We start from the raw sequence: 14,754 nt of genomic DNA, 5'->3' as shown, positions 1-14,754 counted from the left end.
AGATTTGTCTCACAAATTACAATGAACAAGGCCATTGTGTTGACGATTTTAATTAAAAAATATTGCAATTAAGTTTGATCTATGTTTAATCTTATTTGTAATCAACAAAATAGTATACATAGATGATGTGCACCTCATTAAGACTTGATATGCCAGTGTTGTGGAAACAAAGAAAAATAAGATAAAAATGTTACCATTATATATAATATGTGACTTATATTTATATTTTTTAAAAAAATCTTATAAGAATGTTCATCTTATTTATGCTTCATTTATTTTCTATCAAATAGCAACAAAATAGTATATAAAGTGGTATTCATAATTGATCTTAGCTACATATAAAGCATTAAACAGCTTAGAGACAGCCAAACAAACCATTGTATGACCTGTCTTTTTAACTGTCACATATAGACAGGAGGCTGTTTGTACATGCCCTTATTCGTGAGAGCATCGAATTTGATGCCGAAGCACAACTCGAGCAGCTAGAGTCTAATACACGGAGGTCTGGCGACGTACAGAGCTATATACTAAGAGAACCTCTTGACCTGTCAAGCAAGCACTCGGGGCCAAAATTCGATCTACAGTATCATGCAAGGCAAATACATACACGCTCGTCGGCTTGTTGAGAAGCTATAATGACAATCGTCATGACTCCGACTACATAAAGACGTCCAAGCAGCTGTCAAGCTATCAAGCGAGCCACGTCGAGCCATCAAACGAGCCATGTTAATCCGTCCAAGCTGTACATTATGCATGCAAACCATCCAGCTGTGAGCTCGCAAGCGATCCTCTGAGCTGCCTAGCGAGCTTCTCGGCCTACTTGCTCCTACCATGTCGCAATAATAATCGCTGTGAAGAATGGCGCTACGATAACCGCGACCACCACCGTCATGACAATAAGTCAAAAAGCTCGAGGGCCAGACAATTTTGTCACCACCGACCAGACTTTTGTCCAAAGATAAGTACATTTCTAATATTTTATTTATTTATGACATAATATTTTTAATATTATTATCCTTCAAAACAACTTTTTTTAGCCGACTAGTTTTTTCTCCTACACAAGTTTTCCAGAGCCGGCACTGTCTTCGACTCCTCCCTACACGTGCATGAGATCCGCCCTCTGCGTTCCGAGTGGTCGGCAGTAGCTCTCTGGCGAGGCTGACAATCCTACGCGTGCCTAGGTTCCGCACCTCATGCTGATTGTTGGCTAGACCAGAGCTGGTACAAGCTATAGGATGAATTAACTACTCGTGCTAATTTTATAACAAAAATCTAAAACTTATCTCAGTGCTGATTTTATATCTAGAGTTTATTTATGCATCATGTACTATCTATTCTTTATATTATTTTTCAGGAGTTTGGTCCAGTCAACAAGCTACGCTCGGGGACTTGTAAGGCTACAATATTCGTGTCTTTTTAGTTGTAGAGATAGGGAGGTAAATTGGGGAAAAAAGCTTATAAGGGGCGAAAGAAATCCTAAGAGGCTTTTACATGAGTGCCATTAAATAAGATTGCAATTCCATAGAGGCCATTAAAAAAGTTGGGCGCTCATAAGTGCCACTGCTCACAACTTCTTTATCGCATATGCCATTCCGTCCGTGTGCCGTGTGATTTCCGTCTTTGGGCGCTGTTATAGGTGGGTCTCGCCACATACGAGGACCGTATTGCCCTCTGTCTTCCCCTAGCTCAGCTCCACCTCGCCACCACTCCGCCACTCCCCACCGCACCCCTTCAGCCCGGATCTCGGCATGGGCGCCGCCACCACCAACGACTTGATGGACGCGGAGCGGCGGGCGCTGCTGGACTTCAAGGCGGCGGTGACGGCGGACCCGTGGGGTGTGCAGGCATCATGGACGCCCATGAGGGACCCCTGCAACTTCTTCGGTGTGACCTGTGACGCGGGAGCCGTGACGTGGCTGCGCATTAACGGCACGGGGCTGGCGGGCACGCTCACGCCCTCCCTAGGGCGCTTCCCTGCGCTCGAGTCCGTCTTGCTCTTCGGCAACGCACTCACGAGCGGCGTCCCCTCCAGCTTCCGTGCGCTCGCGCCCATGCTCCACAAGCTCAACCTTAGCTGGAACACGCTCGATGGCGAGATCCTGCCGTTCCTCGGTGCCTTCCCATGGCTCCGCTTGCTCGACCTCTCCTACATCCGCTTCGCCGGCGGGATCCCCGCCGCGCTCTTTGACACTTCCCTCCGCCTCCGCTACGTCTTGCTCGCGCACAACAACCTCACGGACCCCGTCTTGCCCAGCATTACCAACTGCTCTCGCCTCGTTGGCTTCAACTTCTCCTACAACCACCTCTCTAGAGAGTTCTCTGACCAGGTCTGCACTCCGCCGAAGATGAACTACATCTCCGTCCGGAGCAACGCGCTCTCCGTAGATATAGTCGGCAAGCTCACCTCTTGCGGCAGCATTGACCTCTTGGACGTCGGCAGCAACAAGTTCTCCGGAGCCGCGCCCTTTGCACTCCTCGGCTCGGTAAACATCACCTACTTCAATGTCTCCTCTAACGCCTTTAACGGCGAAATCCCCAGCATTGCAACATGCGGCACTAAAATCTCATACTTGGACGCGTCCGACAACCGGCTCACGAGGCCGATGCCGGAGTGCATGGTGAATTGCCGTGGCCTAAGGGTTTTGGATTTGGGGGTGAATGCTCTTGCTGGAGCTATATTGGGACACTGCGGTCGCTCTACGTTCTCCGGCTCGTGGGCAATTCTGGCATTTTTGGTCTGATTCTAGTTGAGTTTGAGTCTGGGGAATTGAGATGCTTGTCACATTCGACCTCGCGGGCCTGGCTCTTACAATCCGTCAGCCAGTGCCGATTCTTGCTTGAACTGTAAGTTTTTGTTCAGTACTCCCTCGGCTCTTCTTGTGCACATGAAAGAGAGGAGAAAAAAAAGAAAGTTTGGGTGGCTGACAAACGGACCCCACTGAGGGTAAAATGGTCATTTCACCTATCTGTTTGACACCGTTAGATAAAGATGCTAACGGAATGACATTTGTGCCAAAGAAGAAATTAAGAGCAGTGATACTTATAAGCGATCAACTTTTTTTAATGACCTCCGTATAATTGCGATCTTTTTTTTAACGGTGTAAAAGCCTCAAGCCCAAAAGCCCGACTGAAACACACACGATAGTTCGCCTTGGTGGCTTGCTGCCTCCCTAGTCCCATGACCATGAGGCCATGACCTCATCCGATCCCTTTCCCATCCGCGCGTCCCGACTCCTCCCCTTCCGGGCCTCAACAACGCGAGGAGGCGACGCAATTCTGGGAGCTCGAAACCCTAGCTCCTAACTTGAGCCCCGGTGCCGTCGATTCCTCAGGGGCCGCCGCGATTCGGCTCCTGTAGCAGCTTAGGGCTCCACCGCTCCCCGGCTGCATCAGCATCGACGGCGGCGGCGGACGCCGCGACGACTGCGCTGCGCTCGAGGAAGCACCTCGTCTCGGCGGGTCCTCGCTCTTGGAGGCCTTCCATAAGGCGGTTTCGTGGTGCCCCGAGCCCGGATCTACGGCGATCTGGGAGGGGGAAGGCGATGGATGAGGCGATTCAGTGGTAACCCCCAATCCGGTGGGTTTCCTGCTGGCAGAGGCGGAAAGGTTCGGGCCTTCGGCGGGTGATCAGATTTCTCCTTGCGGCGTGCGGCTTGTCTTCTTCCGCGACGGTGTAGGACTGGAACGCAGGAGCCGACAAGGCGGTGGAGATTAAAAATTTTTTTGCTTGCTTGTACACTTGTTCATGTTCATTAGTTCCTGCTATTTGTTCTGGTTTAAAGCATCAATTTTCCGCTCAATTTAAGGGCGAAGACAGTTTTTTTGTTCTTCCCTTGTTGGTTTCTATGGAATAATCTCTATTACAGAAGGAGTGGAAAAGCAACAAAAAAAGGAAAATAAAATACAAAAAAGATAAAACCAGAAGGAAAAAAAAAGAGAAAATTTGAGTGGGCAAGCGAAATGGCTGTGTATTACAAGTTCAAGAGTGCTAGAGACTATGACTCAATTCCGATCGAGGGGCAATTCATCTCTGTTGCCAACTTGAAGGAGCGGATTTTTGAGTCCAAGCATCTTGGCAGGGGCACAGATTTTGACCTTATGATCTCAAATGCTCAGACTGATGAAGGTTGGTACTTTCTCAGATTTTTTGTGTGGGTGAATATGCATAAGTTGATAGGTCCTGGTAAAAATTGCGATGGACCAGGTTGCAGAACTGTATGATCTTTATGTTAAATCAGAGACTATTTGGTTCATGCACTATATTTCTGTGTCAACTCAACCAAAGCATGTTGAATGCTGAATACTGAATCTTGTTTAGGTAGCTGGTATCAATTGTTTTAATCTTGTGTTCCTCTTTTACCTGCATTCTGAACCTGCTAAGACAGCCCTATCCCTTACAGGGCTTACAGGGTTGATATGAAGGATTAGCTGTAATGTATGCTGGGGAATTTTTGATACATAGTCTTGCATTTTGTTTGGTGAACCTTAGGTATTGGATTTGCGGCCTTGTTTAGTTCCAAAAATTTTTGGTTTTGGGTACAGTAGCACTTTTGTTTTTATTTGGCAATTATTGTCCAATCATAGATTAACTAGACTCAAAAGATTCATCTCGCGATTTACAGGCAAACTGTTTAATTAGTTTTTGTTTTTGTCTATATTTAATGCTCCATGCATGTGCCGCAAGATTTGATGTGACAGGGAATCTTGAAAAGTTTTTGGTTTTTGGGGTGAACTAAACAAGGCCTGATTTAATATGTCGAGAGCATGACCCAACTATTGTCTTGATGCATATTAAGTTAGTTCCATTGCAGTCGTGCTTTGTTTGTTTCCAAGCAAGCATTCATACCACATTGCATTGTAAGAGGACACATTCAAAATAATATTTACTTGTACCCTAAGCATTCAAATTGTCATGTGATGAATTAGTTTGTACTGTGTTTTCTTGTGTGGATTTGTGATGGATTCATGCTATCAAGGTCTTGCTTAATGTTTCATGGTGATATTTTCACTTTCAGAGTACGCTGATGAGGCCACTATGATACCAAAAAATACGTCAGTATTGATTCGGCGGATACCAGGACGGCCAAGGAAGCCTATTGTCACAGAACCTGACGAGTACTGTCTTGATCTCTGATTACTTGAACAATTAACAATATATCTCTTAATTATTCTTAGTGAATCTTTAGGAGTTCACCACCTTCAGGCTGTGTGCAATGTGGTGCATTACATTTGATTATTTGGCTGGACCATGTCACTGAAAATGTTCAGGAGCTTTGCTGGTTGGTGAGCATATTTTGAGATATGTATCCAATTCTGCAGGTCAAAAGCTGCAGAAGATGGTGTAGAACAAGTCATGCCCACTGCAAGTGCTTTTCTTGGTGATTCATCTATGAAATATGTAAGATTGACAATCTCTTGCTGGCTCTCTCTTTATCTTGCCAAGGTTGGCCATTGGAAGTGCATTAGAATTTTCATATACCTACTAGAATTTCCTATATTTACTTTGAGGTGCTGATATTAATATTAAAACTGCAGCATGAAGAATCTGAGTGGGATGATGAGTTTGGCAACGAATTATATGTTTCTGATTCGGTTCCTTCGCAGCCTGCTTGCCAGGCGGTTGATGATTCTGAAAACAAAGTTGATGAGGATAGTAAAATAAAAGCACTTATTGATACATCCGCCCTTGACTATAGGTGAGTAACCTACTGGATTAGACCCCCCTATTCACAAAATTCCTAGGTCAATGGGGTTGGGGAATGTGGTACACTGCGTGCAAGAGGTTTTTACACGGCCAGGTCGAAATGACCCCATGTACCCGGGTCTGGGGCAACGTTCCCGGGTCGAGGGTTGATGCCTTTGACCCTGTTTTCTGTAGGCAACTGATAGATCTGTTGCTCTTACTATGCCAGTGTATGCTAATCAAATATTTGTTGTATAATCATCATAATCTAATTGGATGGTTGACGCTTTCAGCCAAATCCCTGATGGTTATGGTTCTGGAAGAGGCTATGGTAGAGGGATGGGTGGCAGAATGATGCCTGGCCGTGGCTTTGGTAATGCTCTGTGCCCTTTCTTTTGCAATTAAAGTGTTAGAGCTTGAGGTATTATCAAAATATATCTTTGTGAGGAAAATGTTGTATCCACCTTGGTAACATGGATATTCTTTCCATTGTGTGAAAAGTTTTATTGATATATATTGATATACGAAATACTTGTACATATATAAAAGATTGTATGCTCTTTGGTATTCTTTGTGAATATTTTCCATTTGTTTCTAGAAGAAAAACTATGCCTCTTAATATCTCTTCCTTTGTTATTCTGAAGGACGGCTGGAACGCAGGACACCTCCTCCAGGTTATGTTTGTCACAGATGTAAAGTACCTGGTATGTTGGTGGCTTGTGAAATCTTAAGCATTGTATGTTTCACTGTTCTTCCGCTCAATGGAACTTGTTTTGCAGGTCATTTTATTCAACATTGCCCCACAAATGGTGATGCTAGATATGATGTGAAAAGGATGAAACCCCCAACTGGTATTCCAAAATCAATGCTAATGCAAACTCCGGATGGCTCATATGCACTACCAAGTGGGGCTGGTGCTGTTTTGAAGCCAAATGAGTGAGTACCCACATTTCTTGATCAGCTTTTGTGATTGTATAATAATGAGTGCATATGTACTTTGGGCAAAAAATAGGCATCATATTTTTCTTTGTGTTAGAGCTGCTTTTGAGAAGGAGATAGAGGGCCTACCTACCACACGTTCTGTTGGTGATCTTCCACCAGAGCTACGCTGCCCATTGTGCAAAGAAGTAATGAAGGATGCTGTTCTAACTAGTAAATGCTGCTTTAGGAGTTTCTGCGATAAATGTAAGTTGTCTTTTAAGTTCCTGGTTGTGTGTTTCGCGCTGTTACTATTTATACTGCCATCGTATGATATGACTGGCCCTGTTGTTTTCTTATATATTTTATTATACCGCAGAGTGTTTCCTTTCCTTTTTCTCATTAAAATATGATACTGTTCAGGGAGTTAAGTGCTATTTGTATTTTTCTGGCAGGCATCAGGGATTACCTAATTAATAAGTCAATGTGTGTCTGTGGTGCCACAAGCATATTAGCCGATGATCTTCTCCCTAACAAAACTCTAAGAGAAACCATCAACCGCATATTAGAGGCACCACCAACTAGCAGTACGGAAAATGTGGGAAGCATGGTGCAAGTACAGGGTACGCTTATATATTCGCTTGTCATTGGATTTGCTTTGATCGCAATTGGAAAATGATGATGTATGTTTTGTAGACACGGAGTCAGCTCTACCTGTGCAACCTAAGCTTAGGTCTCCTGCTGTTTCTGCTGCTTCAAAGGAAGAGGCTAAAGCATCCACACCTGTAGAAGAGTCTCCAGATGCTGAGAGCCTCAATGGAGCAAAAGCTACAAATATCGATGCGAGTTCTTCAGATAAGAAAGCCACAACAGTTCCGGATATTGCTGAAGGGACGATGGATTCTAAGAAGGCGAAAGAAGATAAACCAGTGGAAACAACTCCAGTGGCAAAAGATTCTCAAGAAAAGTTTCCTGCAGGGGAACAAGGTGAAAAGCCTTCGTTCCTGTTTCTGTTTGTAGCTTGCTCTTTCCTGTATTGTAGCTTCCCTTAAAAATAAGTCCTGAAGAATTTATACTTAAGTTTTCCTTGTCACAAATAACATTTTGGAAAATATATGGTCTCCAAAACATTACTTTTACTATTATGTTTTGTTGTATTGTATACTTTTGTGAAAGCATTTCCTGAGACAAACCTACTCTTTCAAATGTCCCAATCCAATACATAAAAAAGTAATTTGTAACTATGTTTGAAATGATTTGACTGCACGACTCAAAATGTCACTTAGGAGTATTTGTGACTGCATGGATTACCTAAGAATGAAGAAGGGTTGTAATTTGTTTGATGTTATTATACATTTCATTTTATAAGGCGTGCACACATTCTAGGAGTCAAAGATCGTCATCTTCAACTTACAGTTACCCTCATTTGATATGAATTTTGTTGGATTCACATCATTTGAATGCATTTTCTTGTGGTTAAGGTTTTGTTGCTACAAAGACTGTAGTATATAATAGTCAAACTCTAGTTCTGGACACTCAGCTAAGTCAAACCATTTGATACAATAATCTAGACTAACTCACTGAGCTCACTGATTTGCTAGCTTAAAGGATAGAAAGTTTAGAAGGTTAATTGAATTTAATGAGGTAACAAGAAGCATGGCTGCTTTATCTTGTGCGTTTGATCTTGTCTAAGAATAGATTTTCAGAGAATGGCAGTAACTCTTGGAATTAAATAAAGTGACTGTCACCAATTGTCTTTCTTTCTTTGGTCAAATTATTTCTGTTCTTTGAGATACTGATTTTTTTTTGGAAGCTTCAGCGGTGAAGAAGAAGAAAAAGAAGAAGCCACGTGTTCCTGGAAATGGTAAAGTCCTTGTACCTGATCATGATAATTTGTCATCAAGATATAGCTGCAAGTGCAAGTAATGGCTTAAATAAATGGAATTATTATTCTGTTGACAGCTGAGGAGCAATGGAAAAATTTTCAAGATTTTGGAGCTGAAAATTTTCCGGGAATGCCCTTGGGTCCAACTGGAGCATTCAACCCGTACTGGGGCGGAGGAATGCCATTGCCAATGGATTACATGGGTGCACCGTTTCCCGGTCCCATGCCCTACATGGGTTATCCACCAGGTCCATTTGACCCTTTTGGTGGGGGTGTTCTCCCACAAGATCCATTTATGCCCCCAGGATACATGATGCCAGGAGTTCCTAGGTATATATTTTAGCACCAGTTGGTTTTTATGCAAAAGAAACATGCCCAATTCTGCATGTACCGGTTATCTTCTTTGTACATCTGAAAGTCAAGAGGATTGTGGAAGTGTAAACTTTGTGGCTGTATTTCTCTTTCTTGGTGAGAGATGAGCATTAGTTTGATGTTTGCCTCTTTTTGGTTAACAGCCCAGTATCAATGAAAGTTTGTATGGATTTTACTTCTTTGAGTAACAGGTGAACAACGACTTAGTGACTTACTATGGTTGTTTCTGAAATCTTGTATTACTCATTTCAGGGATCTTTCTGAATTAGCTGTTAACACTATGGGACTAAACATGGGCCCGCCAGTTGTGAGCAGAGAAGAATTTGATCCCAGGAAACCTGAACATAGGAGGCGGCGTGAAATGGATCGGTTCAATGAAAGGTGATTGGACACTTCAGATGCCCCTCTATATTTGAACAAATTGAACAGTAGTTCCATGGCATTTCTAGATCCCTGAAGTCACGTTCTTTTAAGTTGAATCAGTGGATGATACTAATTTGAACCATCCACCATTTTTCAAATGCACAGGCCCGTAATGATCATCCAAATGTAGTGTTGAGTGGATGCAGGATAAGTGAGAAATTGGTCTAAAATATCTTGCATGGAATTGGCAATGTTCCCCTTTACCTTGAGCGTAGATTTCTTTTGGTCTCACAGAGACATGGGCTGTTTTGAACTGCATCATCATATAAATTCTGAAGGACACATAAGAACCATGTATAGAGTAAACTGCATCCAATGTCCCTACTCCCTAAGCTTTGTACAAGTTGCCCTTAGATGATATGGCATGTCCTGAGCTTGACCATCGTTGTTTGCGTTAGTCATTCTTGCGGTTTCTGTCTCAAAAAATATAGCTCTGTAGTTATTGTTATTTGCATATGCCATCCGTTGGTGCTTTGTAAACTCTTATTTATGAAACCCAAGTCAGTGCTTGGCAAAATAGCTAGTTTAGGTTTTAGTGATGTGCTCATGCCATTTATGTGATTATGCCCCTAAACTTTCAAACACTTAATCCATGGATGTCCCTTTTTAGATTCACTAAAAGCTCATCCACACTTAAATCTCTTGCTTCAGTGAACAACTGAATGACTGAAATTGTGAAACATTTGGTCCTATTATAGTTAGTTTTGTTGCATATAAGAATCTGAAATGGCAGAACCACACAAAGTTAGAGATTGCAAGTGCTATTTTCAATGTGTGATGAAGTTTCATGCCATTGCTTGGTTTTCATTTCTTTATCAAACTTCTATAAAATGTAAATGCTGGTTGTAAATTGTAATGCTGCTAGTCCAGTGTCATGATCTATAGAGATGGTGCTTATGCATAATCCCTTGAGTTATGAATTCAGTGTCTTTAGTCATTCTTTTACTGCATTCCTCTCAAAGCTAATCTGTTGAGTTGTGTTCTTGCAGGGAAAGAGAGCGTGACCGTTCTCGAGAGCGGGAGCGGGGTCGTTCCCTGGATCGGGAGCGGGAGCGTGGTCGTTCCCTGGAGAGGGAGAGGGAGAGGGAGAGGGAGCGGGAGCGTGACCGTTCCTTGGAGAGGGAACGAGAGCGGGTGCGGGAGCAGGAGTGTTCCCGGGAGGGTGACCGTGAGCGGCAGCGAGCCAGGGACAGGGACTCCCGCAGAGAGGCCAGAGCATCACCAGGGGCCATTAATGATAGTACCTCGATGAGGCGGAAGGATGTATGTCTTTTCCTGTCAACCTGTTATAATGCCATGTTTTGTACTGTTATCAGTTCCATGGTAGACATATGGATCATCGCCGCCACCTCTGGGACACTAGACAGGGCAGGAAGAAATCCAGACGGAGTCCTGCCTGCTTCTGGTGATACAGAACAAGAGAGGCACTCTGTTGAATTCCTATGCCTTATGTTCTCAGCGCCTGGGCTGCTTGATCCGATTCCAGTAAGAGGTTTGGTTTGCTTTAGGTTACAAGCAGCAGTCACCAGCGGGAGCATTGCCTGCCCTTGTGATTATTGCTTTCCTGGGTTTACAGGATGTCATCGCTATGGCGGAAAGATGTTTAGTTTGTTTATTATGTATTTATATTTATGCTTACTTTGGGATTGGGTTTGTCTTTTTTTCCCCTTGTGTTTTCCTTTCTTTTCCATTCATGTCTTTTGCTTTCTGAAAGATGGCGCTTTGCTTTATTCTTTCATTCATAGCTTTTATTTGTTATATATACTTTTACATTTCTATAATTGCTTGCAGTGGATAGGACAACTTTTTAAGGTAAAAAGTACTAGTGGAGCCCAAAAACCAATGTTAGGCCACGATAAAGAGAGCGATCTCAAATTTTCACGATGATGCTAGGCTGCTGACGCGTGTGGTGGGCAGCAAGCTGACGTGGCAAGGCTTGAGCCTTGAGCAGTTGTTGACCATACGATTTGGTTTGGTTGGCTAGGATAAACTCAGAGGTTGTCTTGTCACGTGCTTTATTTTATTTTATTTTTTGTGTTCTTTTCAGAGGTCGAGGTCCCAGCCGGACAGGTCGGAGCGCAGCCCCGACCGGCAGTCGCGTCGCTCCTCCAGCTCCGGCAAGAAGCGCTCCTCCTCCGACCGCTACGACGACGTCCAGCTCCCACCTCCCCCGCCGCCCGCGTCGCGGCACGAGGCCGAGCCCGCCAAGTCTAAGGCCAGCGTCTTCTCCCGCATCAGCTTCCCCGGAGACGGCGCCAACCCTTCGGACGCCAAGCGCAGCCGCAGGGCCTCCGACAAGCCCCCAGCGCACTCCTCTTCCTCCTCCAAGAAGAGCGCCGCGGCAGAGGGCGGTGGTGACGCCCGCGGCCACCGCCACCACCAGCAGAACCACCGTGAGGGCGCGGCGGCAGAGGAAGAGAAGCGTAGGCCTGGTGGCGAGTACTACGGCGGCACGGACGAAGAGGAGGAGAGCGAGGAAGAGGAGCAGCACTTCAAGCGACGGCCGTCCTCGTCCTCCCGGCGTGAGCGCGAGCAGGAGGCGCAGGAAGAGCAGCCGCGGCACTCGCGACGGTCCAGGGACCACAAGCGCCGGTGAGCGTCGCCCCGTCCGTCTGTACCAAAACCTTAGAAGCTTGATTGAGTTGGGAGGTGGTCGCCGGACGCGCGCGCCTCCCGAGAGCAGATTGAGCCTGCGCGCTCTGTTTCTATTTGGCGTCGAGTTTGGGCCCTGTACATTGTTGCGAATATTCTGTTTTGCTTGATCGAATCGGATCGGATCTTAATGGGAATTATATAATATTCTAATAAGAAGTTTGATTTGATGGACCATCTTGATCGCTTTAATTTACGGTAATGCTGGTGAACAGGTGCCCGGCCGCCTTGCCCTCCCGTTTCTAAATAATCCTGTCATCCAAATACTTGTTCCTATCTTTTTCTCTTATTATCGTTGCAGTGCTCTTTCTATCCATTCGCCTGCTGTCACAGTACTCGGTCACTGGCACGGCTGGGTGACCGAGCACCGGCCTTTCGGGGCTGCCGTGCAGCGCCGCCCCGCCATCCCTCGCGCCTCCGTCCTCAATCGCGGCCACTGAGCAGGTGCTTGCACGTCTCATGCAGGTGTTCACCTAGGGCATGACCCTGGCGATGGCTGGCCCCGACACAGGTGTAGATCCATTGCGGGCTCGCGGCCCCGACGGTGGCCCTACTCTGGCACCTGAAGCTCCCGACACAGGTGCTAAAAAAAAAAAAAAAGAGAAATAGAGCGGACATGAGGACGAGGGCATACAAACGAGTGTCCAAGATAGAGCTGGGACTATCATGCTATGTAGGCACGAGAGGCACGTTGGACTGTGTCGACGCGGCATGGTAAATCTTTTTTCTTCGGCCATGCCGGCACGTCTTCGGGTCGTGCCAGACTGCCAGCTCAAGCACGGTTCTCAAAATATCTTTACTAATTTTATTTTTTTCGCTGATGATATCAAATATTATATCTTATGTATACTATTTTAATAAAAAATTTTAATGTTTTTTATAATCTATTGAAGAATTAGTTGAGAAGTACTATAATAAGTGCTAGAAAATTATATAATTGTAGAAATATCTACGTGTTATTTTTTTGTCGTGCCGGCCCAAACAAACTGGACTATGAAGCCCGCCGTGCCGATATTCTGGACACGACACGATCCTCATGTTCATGTCGTGCTGGCAGAGCCTAAAATATTTCGTGTCGTGCTATGCTTCAGATCGTAACAAACCGTGCCATGATCCGTCCTTAAACGGCACGGCTCAAAGTCCCAGTTCTAGTCCACGACACTAGCACCTGAATCCGGCGCTAGGAGTCTCCTTTAATTTAAGCTTCTCTTGTTGTACTGTTAAGGATTTATAGCATTCGTGAATCCTGAGTCCCGCAATTTTTAGTTGGAAGTTGGAACTGACGCTATTTGGGAACCATTGCGGAACGCGTGTCTGCAGGCAGGCGCTTCAGTGTCCCTCGTACCAGTCACCGTCTGGAGAGCAGCTGCGCATGCGCCACCTCGCAGTGCCGACGCTACGTGGCTGCAGGCGCGGTCACCCACGTCGCTCGGCTCCTTCCAATCCAATCCGTGCTCTCACGTCCAGCTCTACCCGCTCCCGACTCGCCCCATACGACCACCCCAGATCTCAGGTCACAGTACTGACTTGCTCCCTGAGCCAGCAACGATCGAAGAAGCATCCCCAGACACCATGACGAGCCAGGAGGAGGAGGAGGCAGCAGCCGGCGGAGCACGACGGCCAGGATCGACAGGGCGACGACGGAGGCGCCGCGGTCCGCTACGGCGACGTGTTCGCCGTGGAGGGAGAGCTGGCCATGACGCCCGTCGCGCCGCAGGACGCGGCCATGATGCAGGCCGCGGAGAGCGCCGTGCTGGGCCAGGCGCCTAAGGGTGGGACCGCTGCCGCCATGCAGTCCGCGGCCAGGCGCAACGAGCGCCTCGGCGTCGTGCCCCGCGACGCCGCCGCCGAGGGCGGGGTCGCCGTCACCGAGTCGCGCGTGCCGGGCTGCCGCGTCGTCACGGAGTTCGTGGCCGACCAGGTGGTCATCGCGTTGAAGCCGCGCGTCCGCTATATAATGTTCTTCACAAAAATGAGATGTTTTGTGTGTATGTAGCCTGTCGGGCAGTACATTGCAGCGGCGGAGGAGGAGGAGGACACCCCCGGCGGCGAGACAGCAACAGCAGCAAGACAAGTCGGCGGCGGCGGCGGGCACGGAGTGGTGGACGGGACCAAGATAACGATCGGCGAGGCGCTGGAGGCGACCGCGTTCTCCGCAGGCGACCAGCCTGTGGAAGCGAGCGACGCGGCGGCAATATTGACGATCTTATCGACCGACGATGATACACTACAAGCTTGTTGCCTGTAGCTGTTTGCAGTGCGATCGAGTTTTGTTTGCAATTGCAGCTGGGTTCTAGAACATGTACTTATTTACCATGCATGTATATATGCATCCGTCGCAAGAATAACAAGTGCAGTAGTAGCACTTGTCAAAAAAAAAAAGTGCAGTAGTAAAAGATGGATCGAGAGACGGAGAAGCGCGACGGGAACATCAGTTTTGCAGCCCATTTCCAGTTGGAGATCGAGAACCTGGTTATGCGTTTGGACGAGCGCCGCACCACCACCGTGTCGTCGCGGTCGGGTCAGATGCATGGGATGTAGACGGGCCAGCGAAAGGCACGTAGGGTGTAGAGGCAAGCGGCGGTCACATGCCGCACGCGGGCGCATCCATCGGCCGGCGCTGGCATGCAGTGGTGGTCACCGCGCACCTACAGCCTACGGGCCGGCGCCACCGAGCCGAGCCGAGCCGAGCCGACGACGCCCTGTGCTGTGCCCGTCTCGTGGGACGGGGAGGGGAGGCAACACGGCCCCGCCAGACGCGTGAAGGTGAGGAGCTGAGTTGGTTGGCGGTTGCGGACCGGCATCGCTCGCTGCCTCCGAT

General features: G+C 46.8%; 3 protein-coding genes across 6 annotated transcripts; all 3 read left to right on the top strand.

The window, feature by feature from the left end:
- LOC8059427 (probable LRR receptor-like serine/threonine-protein kinase At1g12460) lies at nt 1,749-2,741 on the top strand. The gene has a single exon (XM_002467157.1). The coding sequence runs from the start codon at nt 1,749-1,751 to the stop codon at nt 2,739-2,741; it is 993 nt and encodes a 330-aa protein (XP_002467202.1).
- On the top strand, nt 3,106-12,110 carry LOC8059426 (E3 ubiquitin ligase PQT3-like). Of its 4 annotated transcripts, none has more exons than XM_002467156.2 (15): nt 3,666-4,126; nt 5,016-5,115; nt 5,320-5,398; nt 5,536-5,696; nt 5,977-6,056; nt 6,328-6,387; nt 6,463-6,619; nt 6,720-6,868; nt 7,057-7,224; nt 7,298-7,588; nt 8,421-8,465; nt 8,564-8,816; nt 9,111-9,239; nt 10,271-10,544; nt 11,329-12,110. In XM_002467156.2, exons 1-15 carry the CDS (start codon nt 3,961-3,963, stop codon nt 11,875-11,877), a joined length of 2,661 nt encoding a protein of 886 aa, XP_002467201.1. In that variant the 5' UTR covers nt 3,666-3,960; the 3' UTR covers nt 11,878-12,110. The 4 variants fall into 4 exon arrangements, with proteins under 4 accessions (XP_021319542.1, XP_002467201.1, XP_021319553.1 ...); XM_021463878.1 differs by having other exon boundaries at nt 8,415-8,465; XM_021463867.1 differs by lacking the exon at nt 11,329-12,110 and having other exon boundaries at nt 3,106-4,126; nt 8,415-8,465; nt 10,271-11,300.
- LOC8059425 (late embryogenesis abundant protein D-34) lies at nt 12,426-14,306 on the top strand. Its single transcript, XM_002467155.2, has 4 exons — nt 12,426-12,513; nt 13,254-13,446; nt 13,518-13,854; nt 13,930-14,306. The coding sequence occupies exons 1-4, from the start codon at nt 12,426-12,428 to the stop codon at nt 14,179-14,181; spliced, it is 870 nt and encodes a 289-aa protein (XP_002467200.2). The 3' UTR covers nt 14,182-14,306.

The sequence above is a fragment of the Sorghum bicolor genome, chromosome 1, assembly GCF_000003195.3.
Source record: "Sorghum bicolor cultivar BTx623 chromosome 1, Sorghum_bicolor_NCBIv3, whole genome shotgun sequence".
NCBI classification, from domain to species: domain Eukaryota; kingdom Viridiplantae; phylum Streptophyta; class Magnoliopsida; order Poales; family Poaceae; genus Sorghum; species Sorghum bicolor.
Note: the sequence above shows the minus strand (reverse complement) of the source record. Positions and strands in the feature narration are given on the sequence as shown.

Coding starts and splice junctions, on each gene's coding strand:
- LOC8059427 (XM_002467157.1), top strand. CDS start 1,749: ATGGGCGCCGCCACCACCAACGACTTGATGGACGCGGAGCGGCGGGCG.
- LOC8059426 (XM_021463867.1), top strand. CDS start 3,961: ATGGCTGTGTATTACAAGTTCAAGAGTGCTAGAGACTATGACTCAATT. Junction 7,225..7,297: donor AAGCATGGTGCAAGTACAGG/GTACGCTTATAT, acceptor TATGTTTTGTAG/ACACGGAGTCAGCTCTACCT. Junction 8,466..8,563: donor GCCACGTGTTCCTGGAAATG/GTAAAGTCCTTG, acceptor TTCTGTTGACAG/CTGAGGAGCAATGGAAAAAT.
- LOC8059425 (XM_002467155.2), top strand. CDS start 12,426: ATGGCTGGCCCCGACACAGGTGTAGATCCATTGCGGGCTCGCGGCCCC. Junction 12,514..13,253: donor ACCTGAAGCTCCCGACACAG/GTGCTAAAAAAA, acceptor GCGTGTCTGCAG/GCAGGCGCTTCAGTGTCCCT. Junction 13,855..13,929: donor CGGAGTTCGTGGCCGACCAG/GTGGTCATCGCG, acceptor GTGTGTATGTAG/CCTGTCGGGCAGTACATTGC.